Below are 22,326 nucleotides of genomic sequence, written 5' to 3'. Positions count from 1 at the left end.
TCGAGAGAATTGGGATGGACCTCGTCGGGCCATTAGAACGGTCAGCACGCGGACATCGCTTTGTGTTAGTCCTAGTGGATTACGCGACGCGATATCCGGAAGCAGTGCCTCTGAGCAACATCTCCGCACGTAGTGTTGCAGGGGCACTCTTCAAGATAATCTCCCGGGTGGGGATTCCGAAGGAAATCCTCACCGATCAAGGCACGACTTTTATGTCACGAACACTTCGCGAACTTTACGAGCTCTTGGGCATCAAATCGATTCGCACTAGCGTTTACCACCCACAGACAGATGGCCTAGTGGAACGATTTAATAAAACGCTCAAGAACATGATTCGTAAATTCGTACACGAGGATGCTAGAAATTGGGATAAGTGGCTAGACCCCCTGTTGTTTGCAGTACAAGAGGTCCCACAAGCCTCCACCGGGTTCTCCCCATTTGAGCTGCTGTACGGGCGACGCCCCCGCGGTGTCCTTGACGTCATCCGCGAAGCGTGGGAGGAGGGACCTTCTAATAGTAAAAATGAAATTCAGTTCGTTCTCGATCTTAGAGCAAAACTCCACACACTGGGGCGATTAACACAGGAGAATTTGCTCCAAGCTCAAGAACGCCAACGCCGGCTGTATGACAGGGGTGCTCGGCTACGGGAATTTGCACCGGGAGATAAGGTACTTGTATTACTCCCAACATCGAGCTCTAAATTACTCGCCAAGTGGCAAGGACCCTTTGAGGTCACACGACGAGTCGGGGATCTCGATTATGAGGTTAAACGTACCGATAGAGGGGGCGCACGTCAAATTTATCACCTCAACCTCCTGAAATTATGGAGGGAGGAGGCAGCCTCTGTGACGTTGGCCACGGTAGTTCCGGAGAGGGCGGAGCTCGGGCCGGAGGTAAACAAAAACTACAATCTCAACACTCCGGTTACTTGTGGAGACCAACTCTCACCGCGGCATCTCACAGAGGTTTCTGAATTACATAAAGGAATTTGCGGATGTGTTTTCCCCTCTACCGGGCCGTACAAACATCATACAGCACCACATCGAGACCGAGCCGGGCGCGGTGGTGCGTTGCCGCCCCTATCGCTTACCCGAACATAAAAAGAAAATAGTACGGGAAGAATTAGATGCGATGCTTGATATGGGCGTAATAGAGGAATCCCACAGTGATTGGTCCAGCCCGGTTGTTCTTGTTCCCAAGAGTGATGGGTCTGTTCGATTCTGTGTGGATTACAGAAAAGTCAACGCGGTGTCTAAATTTGACGCGTACCCAATGCCCCGTGTTGATGAACTGCTCGATCGGTTAGGCACTGCTCGATTTTATTCGACCTTGGATTTAACAAAGGGTTATTGGCAGATCCCCTTGACACCAATGTCCCGTGAGAAAACAGCCTTCACTACGCCGTTTGGGTTACACCAATTTGTGACGCTTCCTTTCGGTTTGTTTGGGGCACCAGCCACGTTTCAGCGACTCATGGATCGGATCCTCAGACCGCACACCGCGTACGCCGCTGCCTATTTAGATGATATTATCATTTATAGCAATGATTGGCAGCGGCACATGCAACATCTGAGGGCCGTCCTGAGATCGCTGCGGCGGGCGGGGCTCACGGCAAACCCTAAGAAGTGCGCGATTGGGCGTGTGGAGGTACGGTATCTGGGGTTCCACTTGGGTCATGGCCAGGTGCGGCCCCAAATTGATAAGACCACGGCGATTGCGACTTGCCCTAGACCGAAGACCAAAAAGGGGGTGAGGCAGTTCCTGGGGCTGGCTGGCTATTATAGAAGGTTTGTGCCTAATTATTCGGACGTCACCAGCCCGCTGACTGACCTCACTAAAAAGGGGGCTCCAGATCCGGTTCAATGGTCGGAGCAGTGTCAACAGGCGTTTATGCAGGTTAAACCCGCACTTTGTGGGGGGCCGCTTCTTCATGCACCTGACTTCTCTCTCCCTTTTATTTTGCAGACGGACACTTCAGACAGAGGGCTGGGGGCCGTAATCTCGCAGGTGGTGGAGGGGGAGGAGCGCCCGGTGCTGTACATTAGCCGTAAGCTCTCCTTAAGGGAGACTAAGTACAGCACTGTGGAGAAGGAGTGTTTGGCCATCAAGTGGGCGGTCCTCACCCTCCGGTATTACCTGCTGGGGCGGGCCTTCACCCTCTGCTCGGATCACGCCCCACTCCAGTGGCTCCACCGCATGAAGGATACTAACGCCCGGATCACCCGTTGGTATCTGGCTCTCCAGCCCTTTAAATTCAAGGTGGTCCACAGACCGGGGGTGCAGATGGCTGTCGCCGACTTTCTCTCCAGGAATGGGGGGGAGTGGTAGACAGGCCAGATGGTGCCCCGGCCTGAGTCGGGCGGTGGGGGTATGTGGCAGCGGGGGCGTGGTCAAGCGCCCGTCCGGGAGAGGAAAGCGGTAAGGGCACTTACACCTGAGCTAAATTATGCCTAAACACCTGTCTCTAATTCCAGTGAGCACGAGGAGAGCGGCATAAAAACAGACACAGAGCCTCCAGACGGGGAGAGAGACCACAAGCAGACCCAGTGTTTGTTATTTGTATTGCGTGTGCAAAATATAATTAAAAGGACTTACCTTGAGAGGAAGACCTGTTTCCTGTCCTCCTTCATTAGAACAGTGCTACAATCTCATTATGATTAGCGGCGATTAAATCTTCTAGCGTTTCTTCATGACAACAGTGGTTTAAATGTGAGTGTTGCCTAACTAACTATGTAATTTGCTACAGCAGTCGTGAAGCTGCATTTATATGATTCACGGCAATTTGAACTCTATATGAAAAGTGCTTGCAGAGAATGTCTTGTTTTACTTTTAGCGCTGGCACTGTGATACTTCATCTGAATTGTCCGGTAAGATGGAAGTACAGTGCGACTTCTAGGAAATGCTGATGCTTTACTCAAGCAGGTTATCTGAATGCGTTCCATCTGGGTTTGTTTTGGACCACAAATTATGGTTAAGAGGTTCTTTCTTCATCACTTGATCATTGGCACGGAATCGCTGTTGTGTGTCTGTTTGTAGTGTGTTTGTCCATTTAATTACCCCTAATATGTTGCAAAGCTTCCACCCTATTCCAAAGAGTGTTCAGAATTCACACAGAGCTGAATAAAATGTCAAAATCTAATGTCAAATTGGTAAGTGCGTTAATCACATTAAAGGGTAACTAAACACCTGCTCAGAGTCTGACTCCACCCACTAGAAATATTTGAAAATGCTGGAAAAGTGGGCAGACCCCGGCGGGGATAGAGGGAACGAACCGAGTGCGGGGCTGAGCGGGGGGGCACCTGAGACTCATAGTGACGGATTAATTGACAGCTGCTGTCAGACTCTATGTTATTATTATTCCTCACACAGTCGCAAGACGACATGTACATGAATCTGGCGTGGTGAGCTGGAACCTGCTTACGTCAGCTGTCACCGCTTACGTCACGAAGTACCGCAACAGCCAATAGGAAAATTCAACTGCAGTAGCCACCGTTCAACCTGAAGAGGGCAGCACTCAGACGTTTTTACACTATATATTGTAGAATTAAAACACTTTATACACAAATGTCAAAAAAATTACTTGAATCAATGACCAGTACTAATAAAGCCCCATACTTACAGATCATTAACTAAAAAAAGTTGGTTTAGGGTTTAGTTACCCTTTAAAGAAAAAAAGAAAATCACATGCATTAATGCATTAATTTCAAAAGCTCTAGTTTGAACATTTGTGTTGTTTCTCGTTAATGCTTTGTACTAATTATAAACTTTTTTTCCCTTTTGACATTATGAAATCTGCCATACTGAATACCTACAGTATGTGTTAAAAGTTTAGATACACTTGACCAAATTAGTTTCTCATGATTTTAAAGAGCCTATATTATGCTCATTTACAGGTTCATGATTTTATTTTGAGGGTCTACTAGAATAGGTTTACATGCTTTAATGTTAAAAAAACACATAATTTTTCTCAAACTGTACATTGCTGCAGAACCTTTTTTAACCCTCTGTCTGAAACGCACTGTTTTAGCTCCTGTCTCTTTAAAGCCCCCCCTTTCCGAAAAGCCCAGTCTGCTCGGATTGGTCAGCTGGTCCAGTCTGTTGTGATTGGTCCGCTTAGAGCGTGTTGGAAATGTAACGCCCCTTACCCAACCGAGTTTCAGCTCCTGAAGCTTCCTGAGCAGCTGTAAACACTTAGGCAGGCAATATGCAGATGTGTTACATAGTGACATTGCTAAGTCACAGAAGTAATAGCGGGACTGCAAACCAGCCGTTTCAGGCAGTTCAGGAGCAGTGTTTTCATTGGGAGAGAGTAACTCCCTTTGGAGTGGACTTGGTGCTTTTAACTTATATGCACAATCAGCTATATTACACACTAAAGGAAAGGTAGAATCCCCAAAACATAATAGGGCCTCTTTAACAACCATTTGGTCTAAAGACGTATGCGTTGTTACTTGGAATTTACATAAGCCCTGAACCGCAAGGTAAAAAAAAATAATCACTAAGTGACATTTTTTTTTGTTGGTGTCTTGGTGCCTGTCTGAGCTAATGTCCTCAAAAAAACAAAAACAATCTCCAAAAAATTTCAAAAACAGTCATAACTGTGTCGTTTTAATTATGCTACCTCATCTGTTAGCATGATGCCGGTGAATCACGTTCAGTCTCTTTGTTTTTGTTGATTCTCTTGTCCCTATGGCAGGGGCAGACTGGCCATTGGGTGAACCGGGACTTTTCCCATTGGGCCGGCCATGATAAGCTGAAATGGTTCGCCGCGTTATGCAGAATGTGCCACAAAACGGTGTGAAGGGGCAGCGATATGCCCCCCGGCTCAACAATTTTTGGGCCTGTTTCTATGTAAAATCCCAAGCCAATTTCTCTTCCCATTCTGCCCCTGCAATGTGGATTGTGTGCGTGCGATCATGAGTAACAGGTAGCTGGCTGCATTTCACTTATCGGCCACAGGTGTCATTAATAACACGGGTTTATGAATCTTACATACTGCACCTTTAAGCAAAATCGGAAATTTATGACAAGCGATCACTAAAGATCAACTGTTGTTGATGATGATGATGATGATGATATAGTGTATATGAAATATAACAATGTTTACTTTGAATTGTTTATATTGTAATATGTTGTAGGATTGCACATTTTATATCCCTTATTTTTTGGAATGAGCAGCTAGAAGCAGTGAAGCTCAAACATTTCAAAATAAGAGTCCCCGGTGTATTTCAGAGTTAAAGTGCCTTCAAAGTTAAAAGTTATACAAAGTTCCATGCATAAAGTACATCTGGAATTTAATTACATTTGGACTCTTGTAGCATCTGTCTGGCTCTCCCCATCACAGGAAGAATAGACTAAGAACATTTAATATAGGCTAACAATTAAAAAAATCTATTGGCAGACTAACTGGCTTTCTTTAAACACATTATCAAATCAGCACAATCCTATATTGGTCGACCTCTAATTTGTATTTATTTATATAATGGCGCATAAACCAATTTGAATGTGATGTGGAAAGCATATCTTGAGTATATTAAACTTACATATAGCCAACCCTGTTTTACTGATAAGCGATGTTAAGGCCATGTTGAATGTGTCCCCCTTCCTGTTTCAGTAAAGTCTGTGAAACATTATTTATTTTGAGATTGTGTTGGTTTGTTTAGGTATGGGGATACGTTATTAATTTTATTTGTTCAGGTCTTTAAAAAATCTTAAATTTGATTATACAAACTCTGCAGCAACCCTGAACAATTAGCATGTGGTACATAAATACAATTGTAGGATATCAGGAAGGCACTAAGACACCTAAAAAAAATTCCACCTAGTGATTTTTTCTCTACTTGCACTTTAGAAATTAGAAATTTCATAGAAATTAGTTTTAATTTTCAAATGTAAAATATTGTGCCTACATTTTTTTTTATGGATGAGTTGGTGTGAGTAGTGAAGGAAAAGCAGCTAACAAGACTCCAGTGTACATGGTGAAGTTGGTTGATTGGCTGAGAGAATGTCCAGAGTGTGCAGAGCTGGAACCTATACAAAGGGTGGCTATCCTGAAGAAGCAAATATAAGACACATTGCATTCAGAAAGTATTCAGACCCCTTCCTTTTTTCACATTTTGTTATGTTGCTACCTTATGCTAAAATGCTTTAAATTATTTTTAGTTTCACATCAATTTACACTCCATACCCCATAATGACAAAGCAAAAAACAGATTTTTGATAACTGCAAATTTATATAAAAACAAAAACTCAGTACTTAGTTGAAGCACTTTCAAGTCTTTTTTGGGTATGATGCACAAGCTTTGCACACCTGGATTTGGGGATTTTCTGCCGTTCTTCTCTGCAGATCCTCTCAAGCTCTGTCAGGTTGGATGGGGACATCAGTGGACAGCCATTTTCTGGTCTCTCCAAAGATGTTCAATTGGGTTTAAGTCCGGGCTCTGGCTGGGCCACTCAAAGACACAGAGTTGTCCCTTAGCTACTCTTGCGTTGGCTGTGTGCTTGGGGTCGTTTTCCTGTTGGAAGATGAACCTTTAGCCCAGTGTGAGGTCCTGAGCACTCTGGAGCATGTTTTCATTAAGGATGTCTCTGTATATTGCTGCACTCAGCTTTCCTTAAACCCTAACCAGTCCCCCAGTTCCTGCCGCTGAAAAACACCCCAGACCACCATGCTACCACCACCATGCTTCACCGTTGGGATGGTATTGCACAGGTGATGAGCGGTGCCTGTTTCCTCCAAACATGATACTTGGAATTGAGGCTAAACAGTTCAGCCTTCATTTCATCAGACCAGAGAATCAAGTCAAATGATTTTTATTTGTTTAGCCCTTTTCACAACACACATCATTTCAAAGCAGCTTTACAGAAAATCATGTTTTAACAGAAAATTAAACCAGTATTTATAAAGTCTTGTTTCTCACAGTGTTTTTTTGTGTCTTGCACTGAGGAGGGGCTACAGTCTGGCCACTCTGCCATAAAGCCCAGATCGGTGGAGTGTTGCAGTGATGGTTGTCCTTCTGCAAGTTTCTCCCATCTCCACACTTGATCCCTGGAGCTCAACCAGAGTGATCATCGGGTTCTTGGTCACCTCTCTTACCAAGGTCCTTCTTTCCCGATTGCTCAGTTTGGCCGGGCTGCCAGCTCTAGGAAGAGTCCTGAAAATCAAGAAGAAGAAAATCAGTACAAATACTAGTAGGATTTCAGTACCTTCTGTGTTTGGACCCCTAACCAATTATGAATATTTTATGTGTGTCTAACATTTGACTGGTAGTGCAAACAGACATGCAGTCATGCACTTTGAAAGCAGATTGCTGCAAAACCTTTGAAACAAATCACAGTTTTCAAATTACAGATGCACTAAATTGTAGTATTAACTGTGTATATGGTAGATGGAATATTCTCTAGTCTTTAATTAAAGTCTTTTCACATTGTGTTCAATGAGAGGGTGGATAAAAGGCTGTCCTGAATACACATGCAATCTAACCGTGCATGGCACGCAGTGTAGGCGGTGTGCACACAGGATGTATTTTTGATGTATTTGGAGGAAGCCACTGTCTTGCTGAATGCAAAGCGGATGCATTTATCCTAAATGTTTATAACAGACAGTCTAAAAATCCCCATAAGCATCCTGAGACCCAGTGTCTTGATCAAGGGCTTTGAACCTATCCAATTTTTCAGTTACCAGTCCGGACCTTTAAACACTGGGCCACACCAACCATCATCACTGAGGAGGAGGAGCTAAACCACAATGTCCAAGGCAGTGTGAAATCTTGATTTGTCATTCTGTGTGAGACTCTTGTCTTATTGGTGGGGGGATTGTAGAGGGTTTGGCATGAGCAAGACCAACATGAGGGAAGTGTGGAAAGACGGTGCTTCAAAGAATACCATCTGATATAGAGTAATTTCCTGCTCATTACCTCTGCTGTGATAGACAAACATTTAACTGATATCTGCTCGAGGCTGACGCCAACTCTTCTTAAATGCCTCTCTCTGTTACTATAGAAAAACTAATCATGTTCTTTGGCAGAATTATGGTTTTTATTACCAGATTTAATTTTACTGTATTATTACTATGGTTTTACTATGAATATCATGGATATTATGTGGTGACTTTAGAAAACCATGGTACATTTTGTGATTATTCTGGTTTTACTACAAATATCATAGTTAAACCGTGGTTACTGTAGTGAAACCAGGCTACATTTTCATTAAGGGATGGATAAAGGTATCGTATAAAGGGAACGTCTATGTTACTGTTGTAACCTCATTTTCCTGATGGAGTGAACGAGACGTTGTGTCGAATTAAGCAACACTATGGGACTTTCTTGAAGGCCTCAGTTACCCCTGAACTTGTAAAGTTACAGGGGTACACAGAGGGGGATTAATCCATGAAAGCCCATCTTGTGGAGCACCTATTCCAGTACAGAGTAATTCGTACCCGTAGTGAGTCTGGTCGGGAATTCCTCTGCTGAATTCGCGGACCAGAGGGCTAGGGAGGAAGGATATCCAGGGAGCGTGAGTATAGTGGACTCTCCTGGGCGAAAGAGCGCACAGGATCACCTCAGATGAGGGGAAAGGCAATTGGAACACCCAGTCAGCCGTTCCGTATTCCCGAGTTCTACGTGCTCGGACCTGAGAAAACCTGGGACGCAGGGCAAGAATTACAGCCAGCAACTCTAGGCAGTTGATGTGTCAACCCAGCCAGGGCCCCGTCCAGGAGCCGGCGGCTGCGTGCCCATTGCACATGGTGCCCCAACCCTGTTTGGAGGCGTCTGTGGTGACCAGAATGCATCGGGACACCTGCTGTAGAGGGACTCCTGTCCGCAGAAAACAGAGGTCTGTCTAAGGGTTGGATGTCTGGTGGCAGAAAGAGGTGATGAACACACGGTATGTGCCGTGGCGCCATGCCCATCTTGGGACTCATATGCATCAACCCGAGGGGCACAGCCACCGCTGAGGATGTCATATGCTCCAGGAGCATCTGGAACCGCCACAGTGGAGCCACTGTGCCTTGTCTGAGCGAACTTAGGCAGTTCAGCGCTGGCTGCGTGCACTTGTTTGTGAGGCGCGCTGTCATTGATACTGAGTCTAACTCCATGCTGAGAAAAGAGATGCTCTGAACCGGGGAGAGCTTGCTCTTTTCGCAGTTGACCTGAAGCCCTAGATGGCTGTGATGCCTGAGCACCTGGTCCCTGTGGGCGCTCAGAGACTCTCGAGAGTGAGCTAGAATCAGCCAGTCATCGAGGAAATCTAGTATGCAGATGCCTATTTCCCTTAGCGGGGCAAGGGTGGCCACTGCGAACTTCATGAAGACGCAAGGGGACAGGGACGAGCCGAAGGGGAGGGCCATAGGAAGGTTCTGTGCCGTATCCTTCAAGTCTGCTGCTGCGAATGAATCTAGATGCTGGAAACACATTCTAGTAAGTTTCTGCTTGAGCACCTTTGAACGGGAGTCTGTGTGAGGCCCAGTTCAGAACTCGCAGGTCCAAGATTGGTCGCCACGCACCGCCTGTCTTGGGTACTATGATGTGAGGGCCTGTGGAGCGGAGGGGGGCGGGGCCGGGTCGGAATATTGCGCGCCCGGTCCCCAATCGGCCTGATGAGGCGCGCGAGGGATAAAGGCGGCTGGTGATGATGGTTCGAGAGGTTCCCAGACATTCCATCGCCTGGTCCTCAACCACTCCTCCACCCTCTGGTGGACAACAGCCGCTCCTCCACGGGCGGAGCAGAGCGAGTCCTCCGAACCCTGGTGGATGGAATGCCCCTCTGTGTTCTGGTGGTCGGCAGCAAGCCCCTCCTCCCCTTGCGGACAGCGGCCATTCCGCCACGTCTAGGTGGCCGGAAGCGACTCCTCAGTCCCCCGGCGGATGGCTTTGGCTGTTCCTTTGGCCGGACAGCAGTGGCGAGGACTCCATGACAGTGCATCCCTCTTCCTTTCCAGGTTTCGGCACCAATGTAACAGGGTTAAAATGGGCAAGAAGGAGGCGGGAACTGGCTGACCAGACAAAGTAATATTTATTTAAACAAAAAGACACAAACACAAATACACACACGGCAGCTGTGTGTGGCTCTCTCTCAAACTTCTATTGCATTTTTTTTGCGAGACATTTTGTATTTCGGCTCGTAACTCTGCCATGTAACACTGATGCAGAAGTGGAAATTGGATCGTATATCCATGCTTAATCGTTTTTAGCACCCAGTCTTAATGCCAGTATGAGCTTGCAACACATCCACGTTACGGGACAGAGGGCAATTTAGGGATTCGCCTCAATCTGAGTGGTGGAGGACGAATCTTATCTGCCTCCGCATATGAGACCGTCAACCCACGCATCTTATCACGTGGCTCGTTGAGCACGTTGCCACAATGACATAGCATGTGTGGAGGCTTCACGCCATCCACCACGGCATCCATGCTCAACTCACCATGCGCCCCACCGAGAACTTACCACATTATAGTGACCATGAGGAGGTTACCCCATGTGACTCTACCCTCCCTTGCAACCAGGCCAATTTGGTTGCTCAGGAGACCTGGCTGGAGTCACTCAGCATGCCCTGGGATTCAAACTAGCGAGCTCCAAGGGGGTAGACAGCATCTTTTACCACTGAACTACCCAGGCCCCCTAAAGAGAGGAGGGAAAGCTCTTTACTGAAAAAGTGTGAGCATCTCGAGCAATGAGCAATTTTCAATGAGCGCTGGAAACTTTTTGAAATCTTTGTAATTCATTACAAGATATAATGTGTTTCTCACCATTGGGAAGCGGTTATGCAAAAGCGGAGAGCGGAGAGTCTTCTCGTTTCCGTCAAGATCCTGCCCGCTGACTCGTGTAGTCAATGGCGAAGCAGTAGAGGGGTTCTAGACGAGAGATGAATCACTGTCTTGAAGGAAGAAAATTCTTAGGAATGGTGTTTGCACACCTTCTTTTATAGCAGACAGCTTTGCACCTAAAAAGGCAGGGCTCAAAGACCATAGCCAATATTAGAATATTGGTGCTATTTTAGAGAGGTTTCAAAGCACACGATGTCAAGTGTACTAAGTTTTGTAAGATAAATAATTACAAGGGAACATGAAACTTATTGCGAAGAAATGCAAACAATTGTGAGGGAACAGAAAACATATTGCAAGGGAATGCAAAAAGAAATAGTAAGGGAACACAAAACTGTGACAGAATGCAAAACATTATGTAAAGAAAATGCATTTATTTCTGGAATTTATTATTTTTGCTGGGGTTTTTTTTTTTTTTTTTTTTTTTCCAATTCTTTAAACTGTTTTATTTCAAAAGTTTAAAGAACATTTTGTACAAATGTGAGTGAATGAGAGTAGACATCATATGTTGTCTTTACAAGTCTCTATATAAATATATTTTACATATAGACACTTATTTGAAATAAAATGATTTTTATAGGTTGTTGGTAAGATGCACAAGAGTATCAAAAAAGAACACATGGCAATAATTTGCATTGCAACTAAAAGTGTACAGCGCTCAGTTTTAGTCATTTGAATGGCATTCTCCACACACATCTGCTCATAATGAGTATTGACTTGATTCCTGCACGTACTGATTAAAGGCAAAACAATATTACAATACTGAATATTTGCAGACATCCATTTCCAAAAATAGCCTTGCTGATATAAAAAACAGGCTTGCATGTTGGTAATAAACTAATGTTGGATCAGACAGCAAAAGCAAGCAATGTTTCTCTTAAAGAATTATATAAAAAAAAAATATATTTTGGTGGCTATGTTAAAGAGAGTGTTCATTAAAAATACAGGTAAATTGGCTCTTTTAATAAATCTGGCCAGGGTTCAATAACCATGAGATGCTTTTCAGAAAGCAAAACTTGATTAAAATGGTGATTAACTTGGTGACCATTGAAATGTTGAGCAGTAGCAGGACCCGACACATCATGTACATTTTAAACTAAAACCTTGACATAGGTAGAAAAAAGTATTTCCCTGCTTTAATGAAGACAGTTATATTTTGCTCCTGTAAGTGTGACTCTGTGGTTGTGTGTTTCTCAGCCTCGACTGCTGCGATCAGCTCGGAGACGACTCAGATATCACACAGAGCAAGGTAAGCCAAAGTCACTTTCAATATGAGCTGTAGACAGTTAGACATTAATTACCAGATCATATTTGACTGCATGAGTTCTGTTGAGTTTGTGAACAAGGGTCGGCCCTGTTTCACTAACTCATCTCAAATATCTGTTCATGTTGTCGTTTTCTAATACCATTCTTCTATTGGTGTGTCAGATATCAGGGAGACCGTGGACGCCATAAGAATGATGTTAAAGGCCTAATACACAGCAGTATGTCAGGTAAAGTATCCTTCAATCTGTCCTATAAAAACTCACAAAACACACTAGCTCTGTTCCATATCCTAGTGAAAGTCTTGCTGTCTACACGAGCAGCTACCTTCTAAATTCAAGGGTATGCTTCGAAGCATACTTTTGGGTTTTAGGCCGAATCCTACTTGAAATAAAAACCCGTAAATGACTGATTTGGAAGTCTCTACACAGCGGCAACTCAACACAAATGTTTGTGCAGGTTTCTGACCCTGCTTACACCTGGTATTAAGATGCATCTTGGGTGTTCCAATCACATGTGGTCAGATGAGACACATCGCTGTTTACACCTGGTTGCTTAAATGCGTCTCCTGTGACCACTTGTGTTCGGAGTCTCTGATTTCACGAGGACATACATCAATCACTGATAGTAAAGCATGATAGTAAAATGCAAAAAAAGTCATAAAATACAAACAAAGTGTAAATAAAATCAGCGTATACGGTTTTAATTCAATCTAAACACAAACGCAACATTTCGAGCAGAAATCCTCAGTTGTTTCAGTGTTGAAGCTGTATTAAGCTGAGCTTCAGAAGTGTGTCCCTGCATGCTGAGATCAGACACACTGAAGAAGATCCATGAAATTCTTGTACTTGTGTATGTACAGTACATTTCACGATTTTTTCCTTTTAAAGCCGCTTGTAACCAGGAAAGATTCAAATGGTTGTTTTAGCGCAGCAGTTGACTGACGGGAGTGGGGCGGTGCTTCACTGCTGTCTGGAGGGATAAGCATTTACACATCAAATACGATGTGGTCAGAAGCATTTTTGACTGACCACTTGTGATCAGATCACCCAAAACGCATGTTAACACTAGGTGTAAATGGGGTCTCTGTGGCTGGGGAGTTTGCCATTAGCATGTTGCTAAGCTAACAATGTGATACTCTAATAAGCAAATATAAGCAAAAATCCATAGAACACACCTTTTCGATAAAATAGTCCATTTGTATTTAGATGAACTAATTTTTATAATTTGTTTTATTTATGTATTTATTGGTATTGGATGAATTAGATCTGATCCAAAACCTAGTGAGCTGCCTTGTTGTCTACTGTCTACATCGGCAGCATCCTGTCGTACATGGAACCTCATAAGTGAAGGATTTGGAATGACTTGCAACTTTGCACGCTACACAAATAGCACTCTGCATGAGTAATGTTCAAGAGACTTAACTCACAAGTTTGATGTTAGTGTGTTGCTAAACAACACAGTTGTAATTAGCATAAAAGGCACAGCACACATGATAATTGTCAAAATATTTAGAACTACAGTGTTGACTAACACAAAATAGGTGTCGTTTGAAAGCATAGAAGCTCTACTTTTAAATGCATGTAGGTATTATGACCAAAACCGAACAAGTGCTTTGAAATTTGCAGACAAGTCATGTCCAATGTACATGTATGTATATGTACAATTGTGCACTGTACATATTATTGTAATCAGGAAAAACATCCAACTGATCAAATAGCCGTGTCATATGCGGGCTGTGCTCATGACATGAGGTGATGATGCATCGCGGATGACCCGAGTTCGAGTACCAGCTCGTGAGGACGTTTCCCGATCCCATTCCTTCTCTTCTCCCCTGTCATTGCCTGTCTCCTCTGTCATTTAAAAGCCAAAAAAAACAAAAAAGTTAGCTTTGCTTGATCAGATGACGTCATCTTTCTGGGTTCAGAACGGTGCAAAAATCATCCATGTTTGGGCAGAGAAACATGTGATTGGTGACTGTTACATATGGCCACCTGGAGATGGCGCCAATTACATGACACAGACTCATCGATGACTCTTCAAACTCTCTCTCGTTAAATTTCATGTTAATTAAGTTCCATGTGCCTCTCCCGTTTATTTTAGAGCAAGCAGACAAATGCTCCCTTCGCTGGAAAGATGAGCCCATGCAGAATGGTACAGTAACATTAAACATACATTTATTCTCCTAAATCTCTCTTTCTCTTGTGGAGTGTTCTTGTAGTTTATATAGAGGCAATGAAGATCACAGTGTCACAGGTGGAAAGTGTCTGACACCCATCCTCACACAATGCAATGGCTGTGGTCATAATTATTATGTTTTGTTCGTTGTGGGTTGATCATTTGTATTATTCACCCATATGAAGTGGACATTTAGAAGTCTAAGTGAAGTTTGAAAGACATTTTAAAGGGTCAGTTCACCCCAAAATGAAAATCCTCTCATCATTTACTCACCCCATTTACTCATTTACTTATGCCATCCCAGATGTCTATGACTTACTTTCTTTCTTCTGCTTAGTACAAATCAAGATTTTTAGAAGAGTATTTCAGCTCTGTAGGCTCACACATTGCAAGCGAATAGTGTCCAGAAATGCGAAGGTCCAAAAAGCACATAAATACAGCATAAAAGCAATCTACACAACTCGAGTGGTTAATGATATGATAGGTGTGGGTGAGAAGAAGATTCATATTTAAGTCCTTTTTACTATAAATTCTCCTCCCTGCCCAGTAGGTGGCGATATGCACAAATAATAAGAATTGCCAAAAACAAAAGAGAAAGTGAAAGTGGAGATTGATAGTAAGAAAAATGACTTAAATAGTGATCTGTTTATCACCCACATATATCATATCACTTCTGAAGATGGATTTAATCACTGGAGTTATATGATTACTTTTATGCTGCATTTATATGCTTTTTGGAACTTCAATGTTCTGGCCACCGTTCACTTGCATTGTATTTACCAACAGAGCTGAAATATTCTTCTAAAAATCTTAATTTGTGTTCAGCAGAAGAAAGAAAGTCATACACATCTGGGATGGCATGAGGGCGAGTAAATTATGAGAGAATTTAAATTTTTGGGGGAACTATCCCTTTAAAATATCTGAATGACATTGCAGTTGATAACAACATTTTAGGGCTTACATGTTCTTGCATTCAAAACAGCTAGACAGAGCGCAACAGATTGGAACAGAATGCAGAGATATCGAGACAAAGCTTTCTTGACACATCCTTTTATAATGTCTCTGTTCATGGTGTGAGATGCCAATAGAGGAGATGTGGGTTGGTTGGATCACTTTGAATTCTTTGTTGAATATCTCTTCTGGAACGTAAACTAGGTGCAAATGAAGGCTTATGTTCTTATGCAAAAATCAGACAAATTCAGTCACAATATATTTGTTAACTTCTTTTAGTTAATGAGTAACATTATGTTTTGCATCTGATCAGTGTTTATGTAGTTAGTTTAAAGAGGAAGGCAACGCATAGAAAAGATGAAAATGCTTATTTTTAACCAAATTAACAACAGAAAATGTGATTATTTGTTATAGGTTAGGCTGTATGATCAATCGTAACCATTTTTATGAATCTTTTAAATGCTTTTTAAAATAACTTAAATAACCAGTACTGATCATTTGATTTTGTTTTGTTGTTTGTTTGTTTGCCTGTTTTTATTGTATCATCCACCTGTTCAGGACTGGGAGGATTGTTAATTATTCATTATTTATGTTCCATATACAGTACCAATCAGCCCGCACGCTTTTCTTAAATGATGTCAGCCAGACATAATCATTTATCTCAGGCTTCTAAATCTAATATCAAAATATATCTGGTTCCCATCTCTACACCCGTGGGCTGGTCCAGATGGGGGCGCTATATCAAGAAAAAAGTTAATGGTCAGCGCATGTGCAGACGACCTGCACTGATGAGGACTGTGTGCGCGAGTCAAGAAACTCTAGGCAGTGCTGAAGATGCAGTTTGCATCACACATACTGTGCGTGAAGCGATCCACAATGCGGACACCCGAACTATAGTTTGACCTTAAGTCAGGCAAATAAGGTATCATTTCAAAGCTTAGAATCTGAACTTTTCATTTATCACTTCTCCATTTATGCAACTTAAAATAAACAAATAAGGCCTCAAAATATTCATGTTGAAAGTTAGTACCCCCTAGAGGTAATGGGGTAAAAATATTTACCAAAGTTTAAGGGGTTAACTACATTTACTTAACTACAAAATATCTTTCTCCTAATAACTTTTTACAACATTCTTAGCTGTAGGGTTGAACCTTGTTTTTTTTGTTGTTTTTTTTTAAGTTGAAAAGTTGTCCTCACCTTGACAGGTTTTAATCTTTAAATGTATACGGCGCCCAATTATGACCCAGAAATGAACACTGACCCAACCATCTCCCTATAGTATCCATTTGCAATGCCGAGATGCTGAAAAAAAGCAAGATTCGACACAGCAGCCAAAAACATCAGATGCATATGTATTTATAGTCTAGCAAAATGTTGTAATAATAAATGTTTTATAATATTGTGAACGTCCCCATAAGTCTACCTCAGAAGGATGGACAGCTGGATTGCAAAATGCCTTTTGTCTTGGCGTTTGATTTTACACACGAATCAGTATCAATTGTTTAAATCGATTATTTCAAACCCATCAAACATCTTTTGTAAATTGTTCTGTTTGAAAAGTGTGTTTGTGGGATCTTTATTTTATCCAATGCAATTACATTCATACATTTTAAATGTGTCTTAAGTGTCAAAATAGTTTTTGGGCCAGCTGTATGTACTATTTACATTCACCTCTGAAGGAATTGATGTGGTTGTCGTAAACAACAGGATATGGCAGATTGTATCTGTTGGGTTAAAATGCTGGTACAGAAATGTGTTCTTTTCTCTCAGCTGTGTGGGAGGGTGTTACAAGGTTGTGTGTGTGTGTGTGTGTGTGTGTGTGTGTGTGTGTGTGTGTGTGTGTGTGTGTGTGTGTGTGTGATCACCTTTTCTCTATCATTTTAACAGAAGCCATAGCAATTAATCATATTTTGTTTGTTGTGCTGTTGTAATCACAGCTATGACACATCAAATCTTTGAGCAAGAACCTCTGTTCAGAATGAAGCTGTAGCCATACATTTGTCTGTAAAACATTTTATTTTTAAAAACCTATTTGACCTTTTATGAAATAAAAATGTACTGTTGCAATGTACCTCTAGGGGGCAGTTAAAGCACACTGCATTCCCTATGTCATTCTAATGCAGAAGAAACAGGGCTGTGTTTGCATGCTACTGTACTGTTTGTTCTATTCCTGCAGTTTGTATACTGCGCACAGTATGCAAAATATATGTATGCATAGAATACCTGGTTGACCTACTACATTAGCAAAATGTGCAATATACACTGGCGGCCAAAAGTTTGGAATAATGTACAGATTTTGCTCTTTCCACATCTCTTTCTGTCCTTGTTAGAGCCAGTTGTGCTTTGTCTTTTAAGACTGTAGTGTACACCTTTGAATGAAATCTTCAGTTTTTTTGTCTTCATTCCTCAAAACAATGATTGACTGACCAGTTTCTAGAGAAAACTGTTTCTTTTTTGCCATTTTTGTCCTAATATTGACCTTAAGACATGCCAGTCTATTCATATTGTGACAACTCAAAAACAATGTCAATGTACATTTTATTTTTTTACCACCATTAAACACAACCAGGGTTGACCAATGTGCTGCACAATAAAGAGCAGAACAATTACACAATACAGTATCATTACTAAAATACAGTGCAATAAAACTTCATCATTGGTTATATGCCAAATCAAAGAGATAGGTTTTTAGCTTAGATTTAAAAACAGATAATGATGGTGCAGATCTAATACAGAGGGGCAGAGCATTCCACAATCTGGGTGTATCTACGAAAAGGTGCGGTCACCCCTACATTTCAACTTTGACTTCGGGTTGCACAACAATCTCTGGTTGGACAACCGGAGAGAAAAAGCGAGACAATATTCAGTCAGTAAATCTGAAAGATAAAGAGGAGCCAAACCATTTAAAGATTTAAAAACTAAAAGAAGAATTTACTCTATATCACACAGGCAACCAATGCAAGGACCGTAACACCGGCGCAATGTGATCTCGTTTTTTAGTACTAGTTAAAAGTCTTGCAGCTGCATTTTGAACTATCTGCAAGCAGGATAAAGATGATTTGCTAATCCCGAAATACAGTGAGTTACAGTAATCCAGTCTCGATATAATAAAGGCAGGAATTAATTTTTTAAAAGTTTTACTAGACAGAATAGATTTAACTTTTGCTGAAACAAACATGATTTAACCACTGTTTATCTGTTTGTCAAATTTCAGACCATCATCAAAAACCACATCCAGATTTTTAACCCAAAGCTTCACAGAAAATGATAAATCACTGAGATTTATTTTGGAAGTACTGAAAGAATCAGAAGGACCAAACACAATTATTTCAGTTTTACTCTCATTAAAATTAAGAAAATTTAAGGACAGCCAAGCCTTCACATCAGATAAACATATCATAAGTGCTTCCAAGCCATCAGAACTCTTTTTTTTTTAAGGGCAGATATATTTGAGTATCATCAGCATAGCAATGGAACGACAGCCCATGCTCCTAAAGTTGGAATCCAATGGAAGCATATATCATGAAAAAAGAATGGGAACTAAGATAGAACCCTGGGGCACACCACACGAAAGAGGAGCTGACTGATTTAAACCATTTAAACCACAGTGCTCTAAACGATCAAGAAGGACAGCATGGTCCACTGTATCGAAAGCAGCACTCAAGTCTAGGAGCACAAGCACAGTAAAGTCCCCAACATCACCAGTTTGTAAAATATCATTTAAAACTTTCAAAAGTGCAGTCTCTGTTGAGTGGTGCTTTCAGCAGTGTTTGATATAATGGCAAGTGATTTTCTAGTATCAAATGATCAATTTATCATGATTACTCAAGGATAAGGTGTTGGAGTGATGCTGCTGTATAGATTTGATCAAAAATGACATTTTTCAAATAGTGATGGTGCTGTTTTTTACATCAGTAATGTCCCGACTAAACTTTATGATCAGTTGAATGCCACTTTTAAATTGAAGTATCAGTTTCCTTCTGAAACTGCTAAATCTGTCCATTATTCCAAACTTTTGTCTGCCAGTGTATATTTAGAGAAGACTACACACTATTAAGCAGAATACTGTATCTCAAAATGTAATGCACTCGACTTGACCTTCCATTTCCTGTGTGATGCATTCAAACCAAAAGTAATATCAACCGCAGTCTGTTTTATAAAATAATTTTTTTATTGGATGACCTAAATACATTTTTACACAAAATTGGATCGTAAAATAGCAATGTTTATTCTAAAGATCACTGCATGGCCACTCACTGAAGTAAAAATGCAACGTGATGAGACCATGTGACAACAATGTAGTGTACTCTGTTTGAAATCTTAGATGCTTTTGCACAAACATTTTTCTTTTTAATGTGTAAATTAAAATCATGCGTTTTAAAAGTGTAACTCACTTATTGGATGATTGTTGTGAAACTGTGCTGATCTGAGAACTGAGGCTTCCAGGCAGGGCAAACTACATGTATTGAAAGCACAATGTTTAATGTGTACTGATTGTTGGTACAGTTAGTACCCCTGTAATCACACACAAACTGCAGGTGTGAAACCTCACATATCACTCTGTCTCCAGGTCTCTGTGGCACACGCCAGGCCATGTTGATTAAGCCCTATTTGGTATATTTCGAATCAGACAACTTTTGTGTCCTGATAAGTTCAGATGCTCAGTAAAAGTTTCCCAAAGCAGTTTAGTCTGGTACGGTTCCTTCAGCTGCTGTCAGTATGCTGTAATTCAGTTAATAATATCTCAGTGAGGTCTTTTGAGCTGCTGAGTAATGCTGTGATCAATGTTCCAATTATCAACTTTTTGGTTTTCTGTGAAGTAAGCTTTCATGTCAGAAGGATTCAGAGTATCGGAAGCTTCAGTAGCTTCCACAGCATCTATAAATATGCATTATCAAAACCTCCTTATCATTCCGTTCTCACCTCAGTTTAGAGAATTTCATCACAGTCCCACTAATCTTTGGATTCATCACTTATGTTTAACCGCAATATTGTTTATTATATTTATAAATGTTAAAATGTAGTTACATTATACTGTCATTTGTCATATCCCGTAACCTAACCCCATCCCCAAACCTAACCAATTATGAGCAATGTAAAACATGTTAGAGGCAGGTAAATGTAGTCACAATAACATTATTTGTGTTTCACTGTAATGTAGATATGTTCCACCCCTATGCCTAAACATAACCAATAATATAACAGCAATATAACCAACCGACAATATAAAAGACATAAGAAGCAGATAAAATGACTGTTACAATAATGCATTAAAAATAAAATAACAACTGCTGACAAATGACACATGCTGCATTTAAAGTCTTCTGAAACCAAGTGATAGATCTGTGTGAGGAACAGAGACCACTGAAAATCTTCCTTTCATTTAACATTCAAACATTGTTTAGGTGGCAGTTTTGAATGTTTCAATGAGACTAGAGCAGGATTTGAGTATTAAGGTGGATGGAGATGTTGATCGCAACATAAAAGGTTTTTTTGTGGTTCCACAGCGCATAAATAACATGTATTATATTTATGATCATTTTTATGGTGCTTTTCTCATTGTTTAAGCTGCAACTCAGACATTTTGAAGCTCCCTTTGTGTCGCACGCCACGTCAAACGAAACAATGAGCAAATAAGTAACAAAAAAATAAAATAAAGCAATGAGTAAATGATGACAGAGTACAGCATAAGAGTGACATTTAACCTCCTGAGACCCGAGTGTGACTGCTGTGCGCATTTTTTATTTCCCTTTTTGATTTGTTACTAGTAGCACCTAATGAAAATGCAAAAAAAAAAAATTGTTCTAAAAATGTATATCCACATATGTGGACAGTGGGAATACATTTTGACATTTTTAATAATTCCTAGCTGTAGAAAGTCCAGTTCATTTATTTTTATCAAATTGTTTATGTTTACAGGAATGTCAGTTATTCATGCTTTTGAGACATTACAGTCATTACATCAGAAATTAGCATAAATACTTCTTATTTTGAGTAACGTCCAGCATCATCCAATCACTGCCGACCATGTTAAAATAAATTGATACATTATTTATTCTGAATATATGTTCTGATTATCATTGTCCCATGTCTGTCAAACATGATGATTTAGTGAATGACTTAACCTCCAGTGTGCTGTCTGTCTGCACTGGTCTCAGATCAGTTTGAAATGCACCTTATTTTCATCCTAACTCCATATAAAGCCTCTGAAGGCCAGATTATTTCTCAAATGTGATAATGCTCAGTGAATATAGGATTTCTAATGAAAAACTAGCGCTATTGTTCACGATAGTGGTCATTGTTTTTTAACAGCATGCTGTTTCGTGATACATCGCTCAAATTTTAAAAAGGACATATCGTATTATACTAAACACCCTATTCTTTTGACTCAAACAGGTTTCAATGTAAAAACTTAATTATGTTTCTTACCAGGTGTCGTTTTGGTTGGCGTCTCTCCCAAAGACAAACTCAGCTGTGATTGCCGCCATGTTGTTTTGTCACATGACTCCTTACATCGAAAGTTTAGCTCTTTACTGACAGTCCAGAGCCTTCTGATCTGAGATCAGTCGGTTTAAATGAATTTAAATTATGTGTTGTGTGTAGCGAAGCCAAAACACAATGTCCGCACAAAGGATAAGGGGTCGCACAAGGTTAAAATTCAGTCAAATGGAGACATTTTGTTGATGCAGGCAATGGACAAAGGGGGATATTTTAGTGGTGGATGCAAAAAGTTGCTATAGGGACGTATTGTTGTAAGAGTGTGTTGGACAATTCTGTTGGTTAGTCCCACCTACTGTGGACTCTCATTGGTCCAAATCCTGCTGCATAACTGTATGTTAAACATCAAATATGTTTTAATTTCCTGTGAGTGTGCCATGTCACACAGGCAAATTGCTTGTCACAAGAATCGTGTTGCATCGTAACTCAATGCTTCCTCAGTTATTAAATCTTTGTCGAGTTTGGAGATAACTGTACTGTATAAGTCCATGTGTTGATCTGGTGGCTCCTCTTTGACCTCTGTCTAATGAGGCCGGCTCCATTGGGGTATGTAACATTTACACATAAATTTGGATAGGGTTAGGGTTTGGATAGACACTGAAATGTACGATATG

The 22,326-nt window shown here is 41.1% G+C and overlaps 1 protein-coding gene across 2 annotated transcripts in view; it reads left to right on the top strand.

The window, feature by feature from the left end:
* LOC127620012 (thyroid hormone receptor beta-like) overlaps positions 1-22,326 on the top strand; it is a 250,895-nt gene that overhangs the window by 177,804 nt on the left and 50,765 nt on the right. Inside the window, exons 3-5 of one of the 2 annotated variants that reach the window (XM_052093072.1) lie at positions 12,020-12,071; positions 12,251-12,315; positions 14,189-14,239. In XM_052093072.1, the coding sequence (XP_051949032.1) occupies positions 12,309-12,315; positions 14,189-14,239 (58 nt within the window). In that variant the 5' untranslated portion in view covers positions 12,020-12,071; positions 12,251-12,308. The remainder of the gene's footprint in view (positions 1-12,019; positions 12,072-12,250; positions 12,316-14,188; positions 14,240-22,326) is intronic. The other variant, XM_052093073.1, reaches the window with a different exon arrangement.

The sequence above is a fragment of the Xyrauchen texanus genome, chromosome 26, assembly GCF_025860055.1.
Source record: "Xyrauchen texanus isolate HMW12.3.18 chromosome 26, RBS_HiC_50CHRs, whole genome shotgun sequence".
Classification (NCBI taxonomy): Eukaryota; Metazoa; Chordata; class Actinopteri; order Cypriniformes; family Catostomidae; genus Xyrauchen; species Xyrauchen texanus.
Note: the sequence above shows the minus strand (reverse complement) of the source record. Positions and strands in the feature narration are given on the sequence as shown.